General features: G+C 40.9%; 1 protein-coding gene across 4 annotated transcripts in view; it reads right to left on the bottom strand.

Annotated features, from left to right (window-relative positions):
• The window catches only part of lmbrd1 (LMBR1 domain containing 1), a 260,769-nt gene that overhangs the window by 82,548 nt on the left and 161,765 nt on the right, over nt 1–16,456 (bottom strand). For all 4 annotated transcript variants that reach the window (XR_007262077.1, XM_048596598.1, XM_048596599.1 and 1 more), the window contains 4 exons: nt 15,656–15,720; nt 10,422–10,524; nt 7,787–7,891; nt 6,860–7,009 (listed from right to left, as the gene is read on the bottom strand). Coding sequence is in view for 3 of the 4 variants with exons in the window: in XM_048596598.1 (XP_048452555.1) it covers nt 6,860–7,009; nt 7,787–7,891; nt 10,422–10,524; nt 15,656–15,720 (423 nt within the window). In the remaining variant the exon portion in view is untranslated. The remainder of the gene's footprint in view (nt 1–6,859; nt 7,010–7,786; nt 7,892–10,421; nt 10,525–15,655; nt 15,721–16,456) is intronic.

The raw sequence follows: 16,456 nt of genomic DNA, 5'->3' as shown, positions 1-16,456 counted from the left end.
TGCAAGGCAAGTTTTTCACACAAAGGGTGGTGACTGCCTGCAGCACGTTGCCAGAGGCGGTGGTGGAAGCACACACAATAAGTGCATTCGAGAACCATCTGGATGAATACCTGAATATAAAGGGAACAGAAGGATATGGATCCTGTAAGTGAGGACAGTTTTAGTATGGAAGGGCAAAATGTGTCGACGCAGGCTTGGAGGGCCTAAGGGCCTGTTCCTGTGCTGTATTGTTGTTTGTTCTCTTTGTTCTTTATTCATTCAGTTTAAGAGCAGGGAGATTATGCTGGAATTGTATAAAACGCTGGTTAGGCCACAGTGAGAATATTGTGTGTAATTCGGGAATCCACATTGTAGAAGTGCAGGCAATGGTCTAGTGGACTGCTGGACTGTTAATCCAGAGACACGGGTAATGTTCTGAGGAGCCGGGTTCGAATCCTGCCAGGCCAGATGATAGAATTTGAATTCAACAAATGTCTAGAACTATGAGTTTAATCACGACCATTGTTAATTGTCATAAAAACCCACCTGGTACACTAATGGAGCAGGAAGGCTGACGTTTCCGGCCTAGACCCTTCTTCTAGGCCCGAAACGTCAGCCTTCCTGCTCCTCTGATGCTGCTTGGCCTACTGTGTTCATCCAGCTCTACACCTTGTTATCTCAGATTCTCCAGCATCTGCAGTTCCTACTATCTCTGGTACACTAATGTCCTTTAGGGAAGGAAAGTGTCATTCTTATCTAGTCTGGCCTAAATGTGACTCCAGACCCATACCAATGTGGTTAACTCTTAACTGCCTGCTGGGCAATTAGGGATGCACAATAGATATTGATATGGTCAATGATGCCCTCATCCCATGAATGAATTAAAAAAAGGGATGTGATTGCACTGGAGATGGTGCAGAAGAAATTTAGCAGGATGTTGCCCAGACTGCAGAGTTTCAGTTATGAAGAGAGATTAGATAGACTGGACTTGTTTTCTTGGGAGCAGAGGAGACTGAGGTGAACATAACTGAGATGGATAAAATTATAAGGGGCATAGATGGGAAAATTTTCCTCTTGGTGCAGGGATCAATGACTGGGGTACAGATTTATAATAAGGGGCAGGAGATTTAAATGGATGTCAGCAAACGTTTTTTTAACCAGAAGGTGGCGGAAATCTGAAACTCAATGCCTGTAAAGGTGGCAAGCAGAAACTCTAAAAATATATATGACATATTTAGATGTGCACTTGCAGTGCCAAGACATAGAAGACTATGGGCCCAAGCGCTGGAAAATGAGATTAGAATAGTTAGGTGCTTATTTTTGAACTGCACAGATTCAATGGGCCAATGGGGCTTTTTCCATGCTGTAGATCTCTGATTCTGTGACACCCAGCCATGTCTATATTTGAAAGACAACCAGCATAACTGCTGACACAGTGGTATGCAGTCAGGAGTTACCCTGGGTGTCCTAACATTGACTTGAGACACCAAGTTTCATGGCATCTGGTCAAACATGGTAAAGAAACCTACTGACAATTAATAACTATGGCACGCAATCTCCCCCAATCACTGTCCCCAACCCTGTGAATCTGTGGTCCTCCATTCTGAATATCACTAAGAATACAATACAAAGAATAGAATCCGTACAGTGTAGAAGCAGGCAATTCGGTCCATTGAGTCCACACCAACTCTCTGAAGAGCATCCCATCCACACTCACCCCACTACCCTATCCCTGTGACCCTGCATTTCCCATGGTTAATCCACCTAGCCTGCACATCCCTGAATACTATGGGCAATTTAGCATGGCCAATCCACCTATCCTCATCTTTGGACTGTGGGAGGAAACCAGAGCATGTGGAGTAAACCCATGCAGACATGGGGAGAATGTGCAAACTCCATACAGGCAGTTGCCCAAGACTGGAATCAAACCTGCATCCCTGGCACTGTGACACAGCAGTGCTAACCACTGAGACAACATGCTGGTCCCAAGAAGCACTTGAGGATGGCAAGGGCACAGCGTGTATTGTCAGTGGGTAATTTCAATGTCTATCACAAAGAGTGGTTCAATAGCATCCCTATATCCAACCTCAACCTCACTGATCTACCTGTCACAGATGCATCTGGCCATAACAGTAGTGGTAGAAGCTGCTGCTACATATTCCAAACAGATACAAAGTCCCATCCTCACATTGAGGATAAGGTCTATCGTGTCATAAAACACTACAACCAAGTTAAATGGCAGCAATTTTTGAATAGGAACTCAAATTTAGGCATTCATGAGGCACTGCAGATCATCAGCAGCAGGAACACTGTATTCAACCACATTATTAGCTATGAACAAGGATAAAGCAGGGCCTTGTGGGAAGGTACTAAATTTGCGGAGGTCAAATTACATCACTATTAGGCAGGAGCTAGGGACTGTTAATTGAGAGGAGCTGTTATCAGGCAAGTTAACATTTGACATGTGGGGGGGTTTGTTTACAGGCCTGCTGATCAGAGTTCAGGACCGGCACGTTGCAATGAGGAGGAAGGCCAAAGATGGCAAGATAAGAACCTTTGGATAACAAGGGAAGTTGTGATTTAGTCAAAAGGGAAAAAGAAGCATATAAAAGGGTTGGGAAGCTAAAGTCAGACAGGGCCGGTGAGGAACATTGAAGAAAGCAGAAAAGAACTCAAGCAGCGAATTAGAAGGTCAAGAAGGGGCCATGAAATGAGTTTGGCAAGTGGGGTTAAAGTGTATCCTGAGGCATTCTATACATACATCAAAAATACATACATGTTCTAACCTCAAGGCTTGATATATCCTTCACTTTATCATTATTGTCAAGGCGGAAAATCAATCTTGATTTACTGAAGACTGCAGCATGGAAAGTTAGGAGCAGACCAAGATGTACCTTAAAATGAGGTGTCAGCCTTGTGAAGCTATGGCAGTGGACTGCATAGAACATAGAAATATACAACACAGAAACTGGTCTTTTGGCCCACGATGTTGTGCTGAACACAATGCCAAATGAAACTAATTCTTTTGGTCCGACCTTGGGCCATATCCCTCCATTCCTTGTATATTCATGTGCTTATCTAAAAGTCCCTTAAATGCCCTAATCATATCTCCCTCCACCACTACCTGTCCCAGACTCCTACCACTCTGTGTAAAAAACATGCCCCTCACATTTACTTTGAACTTTTGCTCTCTCACCTGAAATGCATGCCCACTAGTTGTAGACATTTCAACTCTGGGAAAAAGGTTCTGACCGTCAATACTATCTATGCATCTCATAATTTTACAGACTTCTGTCAAGTCTCCCCTCAGCCTCTGCCGCTCCAGAGAAAACAACCCAGGTTTTCTGGCCTCTCCTTATAGCTCATACCCTCTAATCTAGGCAGTAAGCATGCTGTACGTCTTCTTCACCACCTTATCTATTTGCTTTCAGGGAGCTATGGACTTGAACCCCAAGATCCTTCTGTACATCAATGCTGTTCAGAGTATTAAACTATATACTTTTCCTTAACATTTGATCTCCCAAAATGCAGTACTTCACATTTACCTGGATTAAACTCCATCTGCCACTTTCCTGCCCCTGTCTGTAACTGATCTATATCCCATTGTATCTTTTGACAACCTTCTGTACTATCCATAATTCCACCTATGTTTGTATCGTCTGCAAACTTACCAAACCACCCACCTACATTTTCATCCAACTCATTTATATATATCACAAACAACAGAGGTCCCAGCATGGATCCCTGCGGAACACTGCTAGTCACAGACCTCCGGCCTGAAAAACATCCTTCCACCACTACCCTCTGTCTCGTATGAGCAAGCCAATACTGAATCCACGTGGCCAAGTAACCATGGATCCCATGCACCTTAATGTTACAGTTGTATAGGACTTTGGTTCGACCACATTTGGAATACTGCATACAGTTCTGGTTGCCACATTACCAAAAGGATGTGGATGCTTTGGAGAGGGTGCAAAGGAGGTTCACCAGGATGTTGCCTGGTATGGAGCGCGCTAGCTATGAAGAGAGGCTGAGTAGGTTAGGATTATTTACATTAGAAAGACGGAGGTTGAGGAGGGGACCTGATTGAGGTCTATAAAATCATGAGAGGTATAGACAGGGTGGATAGCAAGAAGTTTTTTCCCCAGAGTGGGGAACTCAATTACTAGGGGTCACGATTTCAAGGTGAGAGGGGAAAAGTTTAAGGGAGATGTGCGTGGAAAGTTCTTTACGCAGAGGGTGGTGGGTGCCTGGAACGTGTTGCCAGCGGAGGTGGTAGAGGCGGGCATGATAGCATCATTTAAGATATATCTAGACAGATACACGAATGGGCAGCGAGCAGAGGGATACAGATCCTTGGAAAATAGGCGACAGGTTTAGATAGAGGATCTGGATCGGCGCAGGCTTGAAGGACTGAAGAGCCTGTTCCTGTGCTGTAATTTTCCTTGTTCTTTGTTCTAATCTTCTGGATGAGTCTATCATGAGGGACCTTGTAGAAAGCCTTACTAAAATCTATGAAAACAAATCCACTGCTCTATCCTCCTCAATCACCTTCATCACCTCCTCGAAAAATTCAATCAAGTTAGTAAGACATGACCTGCCCTGCACGAAGCTATTACCTGCATGCCAAACTGGGTAAGCAGCATTTGATGGACAGAGCTAAACAATCCCACAGCCAATGGATCAGATATAGTCTGCCACACCCAGTTGTGGATGGTAGTTGTCAATTGAGTAATAATTCTAGGATGAGGAGGCTCCATAAATATTCCCATCCTCGATGATGGATGAGCCCAGCACATCAGTGAAAAAGACAAGGTTAAAGCATTTGCAACAGTCTTCAGCCAGAAATAGGGAATGGATGATATACCTTGGTTTCCTCCTGAAGTCCCCAGCATCAAAGATGCTAGTCTTTGGCCAATTTGATTCATAACCCATGACATCAAGAAATGAATGAAGGCACTGATTACTGTAGAGACTTTGCATCCTGACAAAATTCTGGCATTTGAACTGAAGACTTATGATCCAAAATTAGCTGCTCCCTAAGCCAAGCAGTTCTAGTATAGTTACAACACTGGCATCTACGGCTGACAGTTGTGAGATGCTGTGGATCTAAAGGTTATCCTGTCCTGGGTTTTCTTTTCGAAGAGAGGTTGTATGGTAGGGGTAGTTAGCAGTCTGGGCTAAACAGCGTGGAAGGCCTTGGGTTTTTTTTTGCAGCCTGAGTGAGTGTGGCCAGCTCTCTCAGATCCAAATGTCTAGGTTTTGGTTTTCTCAATAGCATCAGAAGTTTTTGGAGTCTCAGCAGAGTTGGAAGCTTCAGTGAATGTCTCCTGGCTGCTACTCTCTCTGAATTTTCACTTGAACTTTTTTCATCCTGGATTGGAGAACTGCATGTGAGAATTTGTGTCTGAATTTTCCTTTTTTGCTAAGAGTTGTGTTTATGGGATTTTATTATACTGGAACAGTTAATTGGTAATAGTTACTGTATCTATTAATCTGTTTTGTTTTCCAATAGCGTTAAGTTATTCTAAGTTCCTCTTTCTTTGGTTGTATTTTGAACCAGTGTTTAAGTAAATTGTATTTTGCTTAACATCGAGCAGTTTGACCAGTCACATTGCACCTGTAACAGGCACTTTACATTTGCCTTTAAAACTAAGAAAAAGTTAGGGTCTAGGCTACCTTCTTAAAATATTTTTAGGGCATCTGGTCTGGTCGATAACACAGTGGAATAATGGTAATATCAATGATCTAATGATCTAAAAGCCCATGCTGGAGCTATGGGGATATAGGATCAAATCCCTCAAATGGCATCGAGTGCAATTCAAATGCAATTATAAAAATTAAGAACTGAAAGCTAAAAAAAATCACTGATTTGCTTTGAAAATCTGCTTGCTTTACTGATGTCCTTTAAGAAAGGAAATTTGCCACCTTCACCAGGTCTGGCCTGCCAGGTGAACGTGGCCTACTCCAGACCCACATGATGTGGTTGATTCTTAACTGCCTTCTGAAATGGCTATCCAATCATTTAAAGGGCATGTAGGGATGGGTAACTAATGCTGGCCTTATCAATGCTACCCACATGCCATGAAGGAACTTGTTAAAAATTTACCGGCAATGTGGAATACTGCCCAGGACAGAATAGCCAGCTTGACTGCACCACATCCACAAACATTTATTCCGTCCAGCACCGACGCACAGTTGCAGCAATGTGTACCATCTACAAGAAGCACTGTAGAAATTCACCGATCAGGACCTTGGACCAGGGGAAACTTCATCACTGCACCTAGTCCATCTAGCCCTGCTAAGATTTTATATGTTTCAATGAGATCCCCTCTTCTTATAAACTCCAACAAATAGAGGTCAAGTCAACTTAATCTCTCCTCCAACAACAAACTTGCCATCTCAGGAATCAGCCCAGCGAACCATTGCTGCACTCCTTCTATGGCAAGTAGATCTTTCCTTAGGCAAGGAGACCAAAATTCATACAATACTCCAGGTGTGATCTCACCAAGATCCTAAACAGCTGTAGTAAGACTTCAGGCTCCTGTACTCAAACTTCTAACTGCTTACTGCATTATGCTAACATTGGTAAAAGGCCAACTGAGAACTTTCGTAAGGGACAACTTCACTCTGGCTGATCAACACTTGAAATTGTTTTAAGATACAGCACACAGGCCAAAACTTCATATTCATTCAATCAGATCTGTGATGGGGTCTGAAAATACTTATGCTCCTTAAATTGAAGAACTGAATGGATCCCTTAGCCACATCTATCTTGCAGTCTGACGGATGTCAAAGATAGGCCAAGTCCGAGCAGAAAGACACAAACAAGAATCAATGGCTGACTCAAAGGATCAACACATAATCAGATGATACTTACATGCTCTTGATACTTTTGACTTCCATACATAACGTACTGGGGTGCCAGACTGTAAATCATATAACTTGTGTGCAGAACCATAAGTAACAGGATCATGCAAAGAAAAAGAAGAGCTTGCGGTCGTGTGCGGCCAGGTCTAATCTTGTACAGCTAGTTGCAAATGACAAGCAAAACAGTAGATTAAACAACCATGTCCACTTGTTATTTATATGTTAAATTGTCCTCACTGAATGCTTCAACATCATTCTACAAAAGTACTTGAGAACATTAGATAAAAACATATTGTGCATATAAAACAATGGTTCAATCAAAAAGGTACATCAAACAGAATTATTTCATGAAACTGTAAACCACAGAATGAATAATTTAACAATTTTAATCTAACTATAAAATTCCAGGATGGAGTTTGAAGACCAATGTGCTCCTTTCTTATGCAGTAAAGGCTGAGGAAGGAAGGAAGTAATCAATAATATTTAAACTTTCGAACAAACACAATATTGAATAGAATAACTAATCACATCATTTTCAGTTTTAAAGAAAGCTTTATCATTTCCTTCAAAGTCCTTCACGTTTTATTCATTAAATGAATATCCAGTATCGGAAGCAATCTCAAATCACTACATTGTCACTTATCTGCCAAAGCAAATCAAAGGCCATTAAACCTAAAACTATGATTCCGAGTATTGTTTATGATGTTTTCTGTCCCACAATTACAATTTGGTTAAAAATGCTACAAACTACTCTTTGAGACAATCTAACAGGTATGACTCATACACTGGATTTTATATTGCCCCATTGGCATAAATTGGAGCAGAGTAGTGAAATTTACTGATAAATTCTTAGTCTGTTCGTGCTATTCTTCACTTCCATCCTCTCTCTCAACCCAAATACAGACATATATGCCGCGCAGATAATAATAAATAATACCCTTATCCAGAAAAACCAGATTCCCATGTTTCGGATCCCAGCCATGGAAGTGAAGACCAGGTACATTGTGATGATTGCAATTAGGACATAATCCAGTGGGAAAACCTGAGAAGGAAGGACATGAAGGTGGATACTGTATTTAAGTTGCAACAACTGTTACTTACAATCAAACTGTAGCAAAATAAAGACATCACAATATTAGAAAGCCAGTTAAAATCAATATTTATTAATGTTTCCAAATATAGATTTTGACTTGAAACTTCCATGTTTGATTGACTATATCTTTACTAGGTGAAATTCAATTGAAAAATATAACCAATATGGTCAATCTGAATTACTTGCAAGTGGAATTCTTGTGTAGGTTTATGATTGCCTTCAGTAATCTGAAGTATAATAAACTTTCATGCAGGAACAATAGTGATAAACACTGCACTAATGGAAATGTCATGAAACAAGAAAACACTTGAAATTTTTGAATCAAAACATGAAATCAAAATAAACTGATTTCAACAGCAAGTTGTGAGGGGAATTCAATGCTTTGTGAGAATCAAGGATGTGAACATTTAAAAAGCTGAAGTTTGAAAACGATAACACGACCATCCAGGATCATGCCCATTCAGAATAATCATAGAATAAGAAACTCTCAATCCCAAACATCAGCCAGGATTTTCACGTTTTCCATGTAAGCGTAGAGGAAGGTATATTCACAACTGAGGCAACGTCCGACGCCAGCAATAAAGAAAGCCCATTACTTCATGTGTCAACTTGAGATGCTCTGTGGGAACCTCAAACTGCCAGTTAGAGACAGGTAGCCACTGTGAGCAGCAATGCTATTTGAGAGGTCCAGGCTGCTAGTGTTTAGCAGCACTTAAGACCAATAGTAGCAGATAGACTTGTCGGGAGTTGGGGGCAGGTGGGGCATTGTAGAGGTGGTTTTTGTGTGGTCCACCATTCAAGTTGACATTTGGCATACAGATCAAGCTTGTTTTTGGAGGGATTTTCAAGGCTTCAACATTCAGTGTGCATGCCAGCACCTACGGTAGTAATTTTGTGTTTCAGTTTTTATTTTCAATATATAGGGTGTAGTATTTGAGGCTCAGCTTTGTTTAATTTTCAATTATTGACAGGTTGAGTAATGCAAAGGAACACAAGACCTTAAAATCAGATTGGGGTATTTATAGAATTAGATAGCAAAGGTGAATAAATCCTTGCAACTATCTTTAGGGAATCAATAAAGACAAGAGCAGAACAAAGGATTGTAAAACAGCAACATTAATCTTTAAAAATGGATATAAAATTTAGAAAACTACAGGACAGTGAACCCAATATCTGCTGTGTCAGATTTTAGAAAGGATATTAAAAAAGACATTGAAACACTTAGTTTGATTATAGATCATTAGAAATAGCCAGCATACAAGGAATGTGCTCAATAGATTTACTGGAATTGAAGGAAATGAAGTACCACGGTGGTTTAGAAATCATTTGGAAATGCTGAAATTGCCCACTCAATTAAAAGTTGGTTAATTCAAATTAGCTGGCAGTTCAATTCCCAGCATTCATCTGGCAAATTACTGGGTATTAATGTTGCTTAATTCAGATGATTAGGCAATTCAGCCATGTTTCTATCTCCACAATCCACCCTGAAACCCAACCTTCTCAGTGACCAATCAATATGGCAGGGAAGGATAGAAACGGAAGTGTTATTTGCTGACTTAAAATGGGCCAAAACAGACAGAAAACTAATTGAGCTGCACCAAAGTGATAAGAGGTCACTATGGTGATCTCATTGGATTAATGCTGAGGTCACTGCTCTTAATGATCTACATAATTGATTTGGAGCTGAGACAGAACCAGTGCTGTCTCAAATTTGTACAAAGACATATCAATGGGAAATGTAGAGGAAAATGAGGGGGGTTCTCATAGAGACTTATAAAATTCTAACAGAACTGGCCAGGGTAGATGCAGGGAGGATGTTCCTGATGGTTGACATGTCCATAACCAGGGGTCACAGTATAAAGAGTCGGGGCAGACGGATTTAGGACAGAGATGAGGAGACATTTCTTCACCCAAAGAGTGGTGAGCCTGTGGAATTCATTACCACAGGAAGCAGTTGATGTCAAAACATTGAATGTATTTAAAAGGTGACTAGGTATAGCACTTGGGGCAAATGGGATCAAAGGTTATGGAGAAAAAGCAGGATTAGGCTATTGAGTTGGACAATCAGCCATGGTCGTGAAGAATGGCGGAGCAGGCTCGAAGGGCTGAATGGCCTCCTCCTGCTCCTATCTTCTATGTTTCTATGTAACATCAGAGAAAATATAAACATAATTTAGTGGTATCTAAACAGATTATAGAAGTGGAATAAAGTGAAAAAAATGGGCTTTTATATATCAGAAATGGAAACAAAAGTGTGAATATAAGCTGAGCTACAAGTAATAACCTAGAATAGGTGGAATCTCAGATACTGGCAGACTGTCCATTGATATCAAGAGAAATGTGACACACTAGTAAGGATCCAATAGCTGAAAAGAAATAAGTCAATAGCTGGTTACAGGAAAATGATCAGTAATTATTGCAGCATTTTATTGTGCAATGTACTTTACAGTCTTGTAATTACTTACTAGTTCATACTTACTATCTGTAGAACAAGCAACAATTTATTCAAAGGATTTTCCAAGTTAGTTTCAAATATTATAAAGCCAGAATCAAAACCCACTGAATGGAGTGCTTTATCCAAGCTGTAAGATATTGAAAGAAGAAAAATAACAGATTAACCACTAAGTCCATCCTAAACAGTTGAAAATCCTCTTTTGCTTTTCTGGAAAAACAATTCAAAGCATGAGTGTGATCACACAACATGACATCTAGGGGAATTTAATGAGTCAGCAAAACAGGATTTAATAGAAAGGCAGCAAGAATAACCCAAAATTTATGAGATATTTTACAGTAAATACACACAGTCCCTTTCCATGTCAGGGCAGAGCATGGACAATGGAGGACACATGTAAGAAGTGGGTATGGTTGATCAACAGAAGGACAAAGGGCCAATATCACACAATGAGATTTCAATTAGGGCCTATTCAGACCAAAGGAACAGAAAGCTGACTGAAGAGACACAAACATAGCCTTTTAGGAAAGGTGGGTAGAAATTTAGGAGGCAATGATACACTGTTTTTGAGAGAAGAAATTGAGGTTGGAAATGGGAGAGTGCTTAAGGTTTGGAGAAGTCATAGAAAATTCGAAAGAAGTTTTTGAAATCATGAGGGGAGTCTGGATAGAGTAAATAGGTGAAATAGCTCCCACACATCAAAGAAGCTGGAATGAAAGGTCAGAGATTTAAAGTCATTTGCAAAATGATGCAAATGTGATGCAAGAACAAGCATTTTCAGACAGTGTGCTGTTAGGGTCTGGAATCTAATGCCTGGAAGTGTGGTGAGGCATTATAGCATTCAAGAAGGACATTGGATGCTTATTCGAATAGAAACAATGTGCAGTTTTATAGGGAAAAGGCAGACCCATTCCCCTATCCCCGCATTTTTCCATGTCTAACCCACCTAACCTAAACATCCCTGGGCACTATGGACAATTTAGCATGTCCAATCCACCTAACCTGCACATCTTTGGACTGTGGGAGGAAATCAGAGCACCTAGAGGAAATCCACGCAGACACAGGGAGAATGTTCAAACTTCACACGTCACCTGTGGGTAGAATTGAACCCAGGACCACTGTGCTGTAAGGCATCTGTGCTAATCACTGAGTCACTGTGCCTGACCCACAATGTGCCGTCCAGCTATACGGTTGATGCAAATATGGTGGGCCCAATGGCCTCTTTCTACACCAAAGTAAGTCTATGATTCTGTGAAATCGAGGATGGGGGAGGGAGATGGCAGGGAGGAGAAGTGGGTGAAAGGCAGATGACCAATTAAAATCAAGAGTCAACAGTGCATTCCTACTCTAATCTTTCCCACAATGGGTAGTGATCATCAGTAACCAATTTGTTTTTTGTCTGACATCCCGATGATTCAAAGTTTGAACGAGTAACACCACCGGCAATCACCTTTTCTGTTGTGATACAATGACAGCATCAAAATCCTTTGCTACCTATCTCCCCACTCACTGGAGTTATCCTTCAGAGACTAACCTTGTTATCTCTACGCTACTTTATTTTCCAACATTACAGCAACTCATTGACTCCCTGTGCCTTTCTCAGTCAACTGCAATTCCCACCACCCTGTTGGCTCATTATTCCTTGCTCAGTACTCTCATCCATCTGAAACTCTGGTATGGATTTTCCTCCTTCTGCACTCACTTTCAGACTCTCTTCTTTCTTTCCCCTCTACTCCTTTACCATCCTCCACCTCCAAACTTCTCTTAAAATAGACTTTTGCTCCTTCCTGTTTCACAGATTGTACATACAGTAATAGAGTCCTACAGCATGGAAACAGGCCCTTCGGCCCAAACCCGTCCATGCCGACCAAAATGTCCATACACGCTAACCCCATTTCCCTGCACTTGGCCCATATCCTTCTAAACCTTTCCTATCCATGTATTCATCCAATTACCTTTTAAATATTGTTAACGTACTCGCCTCAAACACATCCGCTGGCAGCTCATTTCATATGCATACCACCCTCTGTGTTAAAAAGTTGCCCTTCAGGTTCCCATGACAGTTTTTCTTCTTACCTTAAACTGATGATCTCTAATCCTCGATTCCCAACTCTGGGAAAAAGTTTGAGTGCATTCACCCTATCCATGCCTCTTATGACCTTATACGCTTCTAGAAGATCCCCCCTCAGTCTACTATGTTCTAAACTAAAACGTCCTAGCTTGTCCAAACTCTCCCTATAACTCAGTCCCTTCAGTCCTGGTAACATCCTTGTAAATTTCTTCTGCACTCTTTCCAGTTTGATAACATCCTTCCTATAGCAAGATAACCAAAACCAAACACAATACTCCAAGTGCAGCCTCACCAACGTCCTGTACACCTGCAACATTAACTTCCCAACTTCTATACTCAATGAAAACTGGAAGAACTGCGGATGCTGTAAATCAAAAACAAAAACATAAGTTGCTGGAAATGCTCAGCAGGTCTGGCAGCATCTGTGAAGAAAGAAACCAGAGTTAATGTTTCGAGTCTGGTGAGGAAGGGTCACTGGACCCAAAACGTTAACTCTGGATTTTTTCTTCACAGATGATGCCAGACCTGCTGAGCATTTCCAGCAACTTCTGTTTTTGTTCTATACTCAATGCCCTGACTGATGAAGGCCAGTGTGCCAAAAGCCTTCTTCACTGCCCTGTCTACCTGTGACTCCACTTTCAGAGAACCGTGCACCTGAACTCCAAGGTCCCTCTGTTCCACTGCACTCAAGGCCCTACCATTCAACTTGAAACTCCTACCTTGATTTGACTTTCCAAAATGCAACATGTCACACTTATCTATATTAAACTCCGTTTGCCATTTCTCGGCCCACTTCCCCAGCTGATCAACATCCTGCTGCAATTTCTGATAACCTTCCTCACTGTCCACAATACCTCCTATTTTAGTGTCATCCACAAACTTACTAATCATGCCTTGTATATTCTCATCCAAATCACTAATATAGATAACAAACAGCAATGGGCCCAGCACCGACCCCTGAGGCACACCACCAGTCACAGGCCTCTAATCTGACAAGCATTCTTCCACTGTTACTCTCTGCTTTCTACTGACAAGCCAATTGTGTATCCAATTTGCCAATTCTCCCTGGATTCCATGCGATCTAATCTTCCATAGTAGCTTACCATGTGGAACCTTACAAAGGCCTTACTGAATTCCATACAGACGTCTACCACCCTGCCCTTATCAACCTTCCTGGTCACTTCATCAAAGAACAAATTTGTGAGACATGATCTCCCATGCATGCTGATGACTCCCAATCAAACCTTGTCTTTCTAAATGCATGTATACCTTATCCCTCAGAATCTTCTCAAGTAACCTACTTACCACTGATGTTAAGCTTACTCGTCTATAATTTCCAGGTCTTTTTTTGCATCCCTTCTTGAATAAAGGCACAACATTCGTTACCCTCCAGTCTTCCGGGACCTCACCTGTGACTAACAATGATGCAAATATATCAGCCAGGGCCCCTGCAATTTCTTCTCTAGCCTCTTATAAGGTTCTTGGATACATCTATCAGGACCAGGAGACTTATCCAACTTTGTACACTCTAATATTTCCAACACCTCCTCAACTGTAATATGGACTGTCCCCAAGATATCGCCACTAACTTCCCAAGTTTCCAAGTCTTCACGTCTTTCTCCATGGTAAACGCAGACGAGAAATATTCAATTGAGGACCTCGCCCATCTCCTGCGGTTCCACATGTACATGTCCACTTTGGTTCTTCAGAGGTCCTACTCTCTCTCTAGTTATTCCTTTCCCTTTAATATATTTAAAGAATCTCTTTGGATTCACCCTAATCTTCTCAGCCAAAGCTATCTTGTGTCCCCTTTTTGCCCTCCTGATTTCCTTCTTCAGTAAACTCCTGTATCCCCTATATACCTCCAGGGATTCCCTTGATCCCAGCTGCCTGTTCCTGAGCCATGTCTCTTTTTTTTCTGGTGAAAGCCTCAATATGGCTTGTCATCCAGGGTACCCTACTCCTGCCAACCTTGCTCTGCACCCCCACCGGAACATATAGACCTTGAACTCTGGCTATCACTCTTTTGAAGGCCTCCTACTTGCCAGAGGCCCCTTTACCTGCAAACAAACTATTCCAATCAACCCCTGCAAGCTCCAGTCTAATTCCATCAAAATTCACCTTGCCCCAATTTCAAACTTGAACCTGTGGACCAGTTTTGTCCTTCTCCATAACTATTTTAAAATTAATAAAACTATGGTCATTGGTCCCAAAGTACTCCCAAACTGTCACCTCAGTGACCTGTCCTTCCCTATTTCCCAAGAGTAGGTTGAGTTTTGCTCGTTCCCGAGTAATATATTATATATATTATACAATATATACTTCCATATACTGCTTGAGGAAACTTTCCGGAACTCATTTAACAAATTACACCCCATCTAAGCCATTAACACCAGGGCAGCTCCAGTCTGTGTTAGGAAAATTAAAATCCCCACTGTGACAACGCTATTTCTCCTGCAAGTGTCCATAATCTCCCTGCATATTTGTTCCTCTCATTCCTATTGAGTATTTGGGGGCCTATAGTACAACCCCAATAACATTGCCATCCCCTTCTTATTTCTTAGCTCCACACACAAAGCCACATGTTCTGTCGCCTCTCTCAAAGAAACTATGTTTGAATCTGAATAAGTAATTTTGACACACTAACATAAGGAAATTGAACATTTTATATATGTTGAATACAAAAACCTAAAGAACTGCAGATGCTGTAAATTGGAAACAAAATCAGAAATCGCTGCGAAAGCTCAGCAAGTCTGGCAGCATCTGTGAAGAGAAATCAGAGTTAATGTTTCGGGTCCGGTGACCCTTCCTCAGATCTGAAGAAGGATCACCAGACCTGAAACATTAACTCTGATTTCTCTTCACAAATGTTGTCAGACCTGCTGAGCTTTTCCAGCAATTTCTGTTTTTGTTATAAATGTTGAATATTTGCCATGCATACAACTCTTACAGTTCTTCATATCAACGTAGCAACATTGCTTCATGAGTTTCTAATTCCACTGTTAAAGAACCATATCTGTCAAACTCAATGCAAAGTAAACAAATCTCAATTCACAAAGTTTTTAAACATCTTTAGCCTGTTGTACATGTAAAATGTAGATAACATGGTAGTTACTTCAGTTATTATTTGTTCCATTTCTTCAAGAAGCTGGTGTGTATAATAATGCTGAGGTAATTACAATAAACTTACTTTGACAGAAAGAGAGCAACGATGAACAGAAGGGCCACCAAGATGAAAAATATCCCTAGAGCAATCTGCAAAATAGAAAACAATCTTAAGTTCACATCCATCATATTTCATTCACAACATAAGCCTATGTCAGCAGCTACAGAAAATCAAAATACAACACAAAGTGTATAAGAGAAAAATCTGCTGCAACAGAATTTCCTCACTGAATGCAATACTGGACTGAGCAGTTGTAGAGTCACAGAGTTATACAACACGGAAATGGGCTCTTTGGTACAACTCGTACTTGCCAATGAGATATCCCAAATTAATCTAGCCCCATTTGCCAGCATTTGGTCCATATCCCTTTACCAGATGTCTTTTAAATGTTGTAATTGTACCTGCCTCCACCACTTCCTCTGGCAGCTCGTTCCATACGAGCATCAACCTCTGTGTGAAAAAGTTGCCTCTCAGGTTCCTTTAAAATCTTTCCCCTCTCACCTTAAACCTTTAGATAATTAGTAACTAATAAATGCACTGAACAATTGTTATATTTGACACTGAGAAGTTATATTTGACAAATTTGAATGATCAAATAAAACGTTTATAATGTAAAACCAAATTCTGGAGAAATTGATGGCACATGATAGATTCTAAACCAAACAGTTTGAAGTGATAGGAAAGTTAAATGCAATTAAGCACAAGATCATTAATGTAAGGTATCTCAAATATTTGGCCAACAGATGAAGCTGGATGCATCACACTGCTACTTTATTGTAACAGAGATAGTAGGAACTGCAGATGCTGGAGAATCTGAGATAACAA

The sequence above is a fragment of the Rhincodon typus genome, chromosome 5, assembly GCF_021869965.1.
Source record: "Rhincodon typus isolate 14 chromosome 5, sRhiTyp1.1, whole genome shotgun sequence".
NCBI classification, from domain to species: Eukaryota; Metazoa; Chordata; class Chondrichthyes; order Orectolobiformes; family Rhincodontidae; genus Rhincodon; species Rhincodon typus.
Note: the sequence above shows the minus strand (reverse complement) of the source record. Positions and strands in the feature narration are given on the sequence as shown.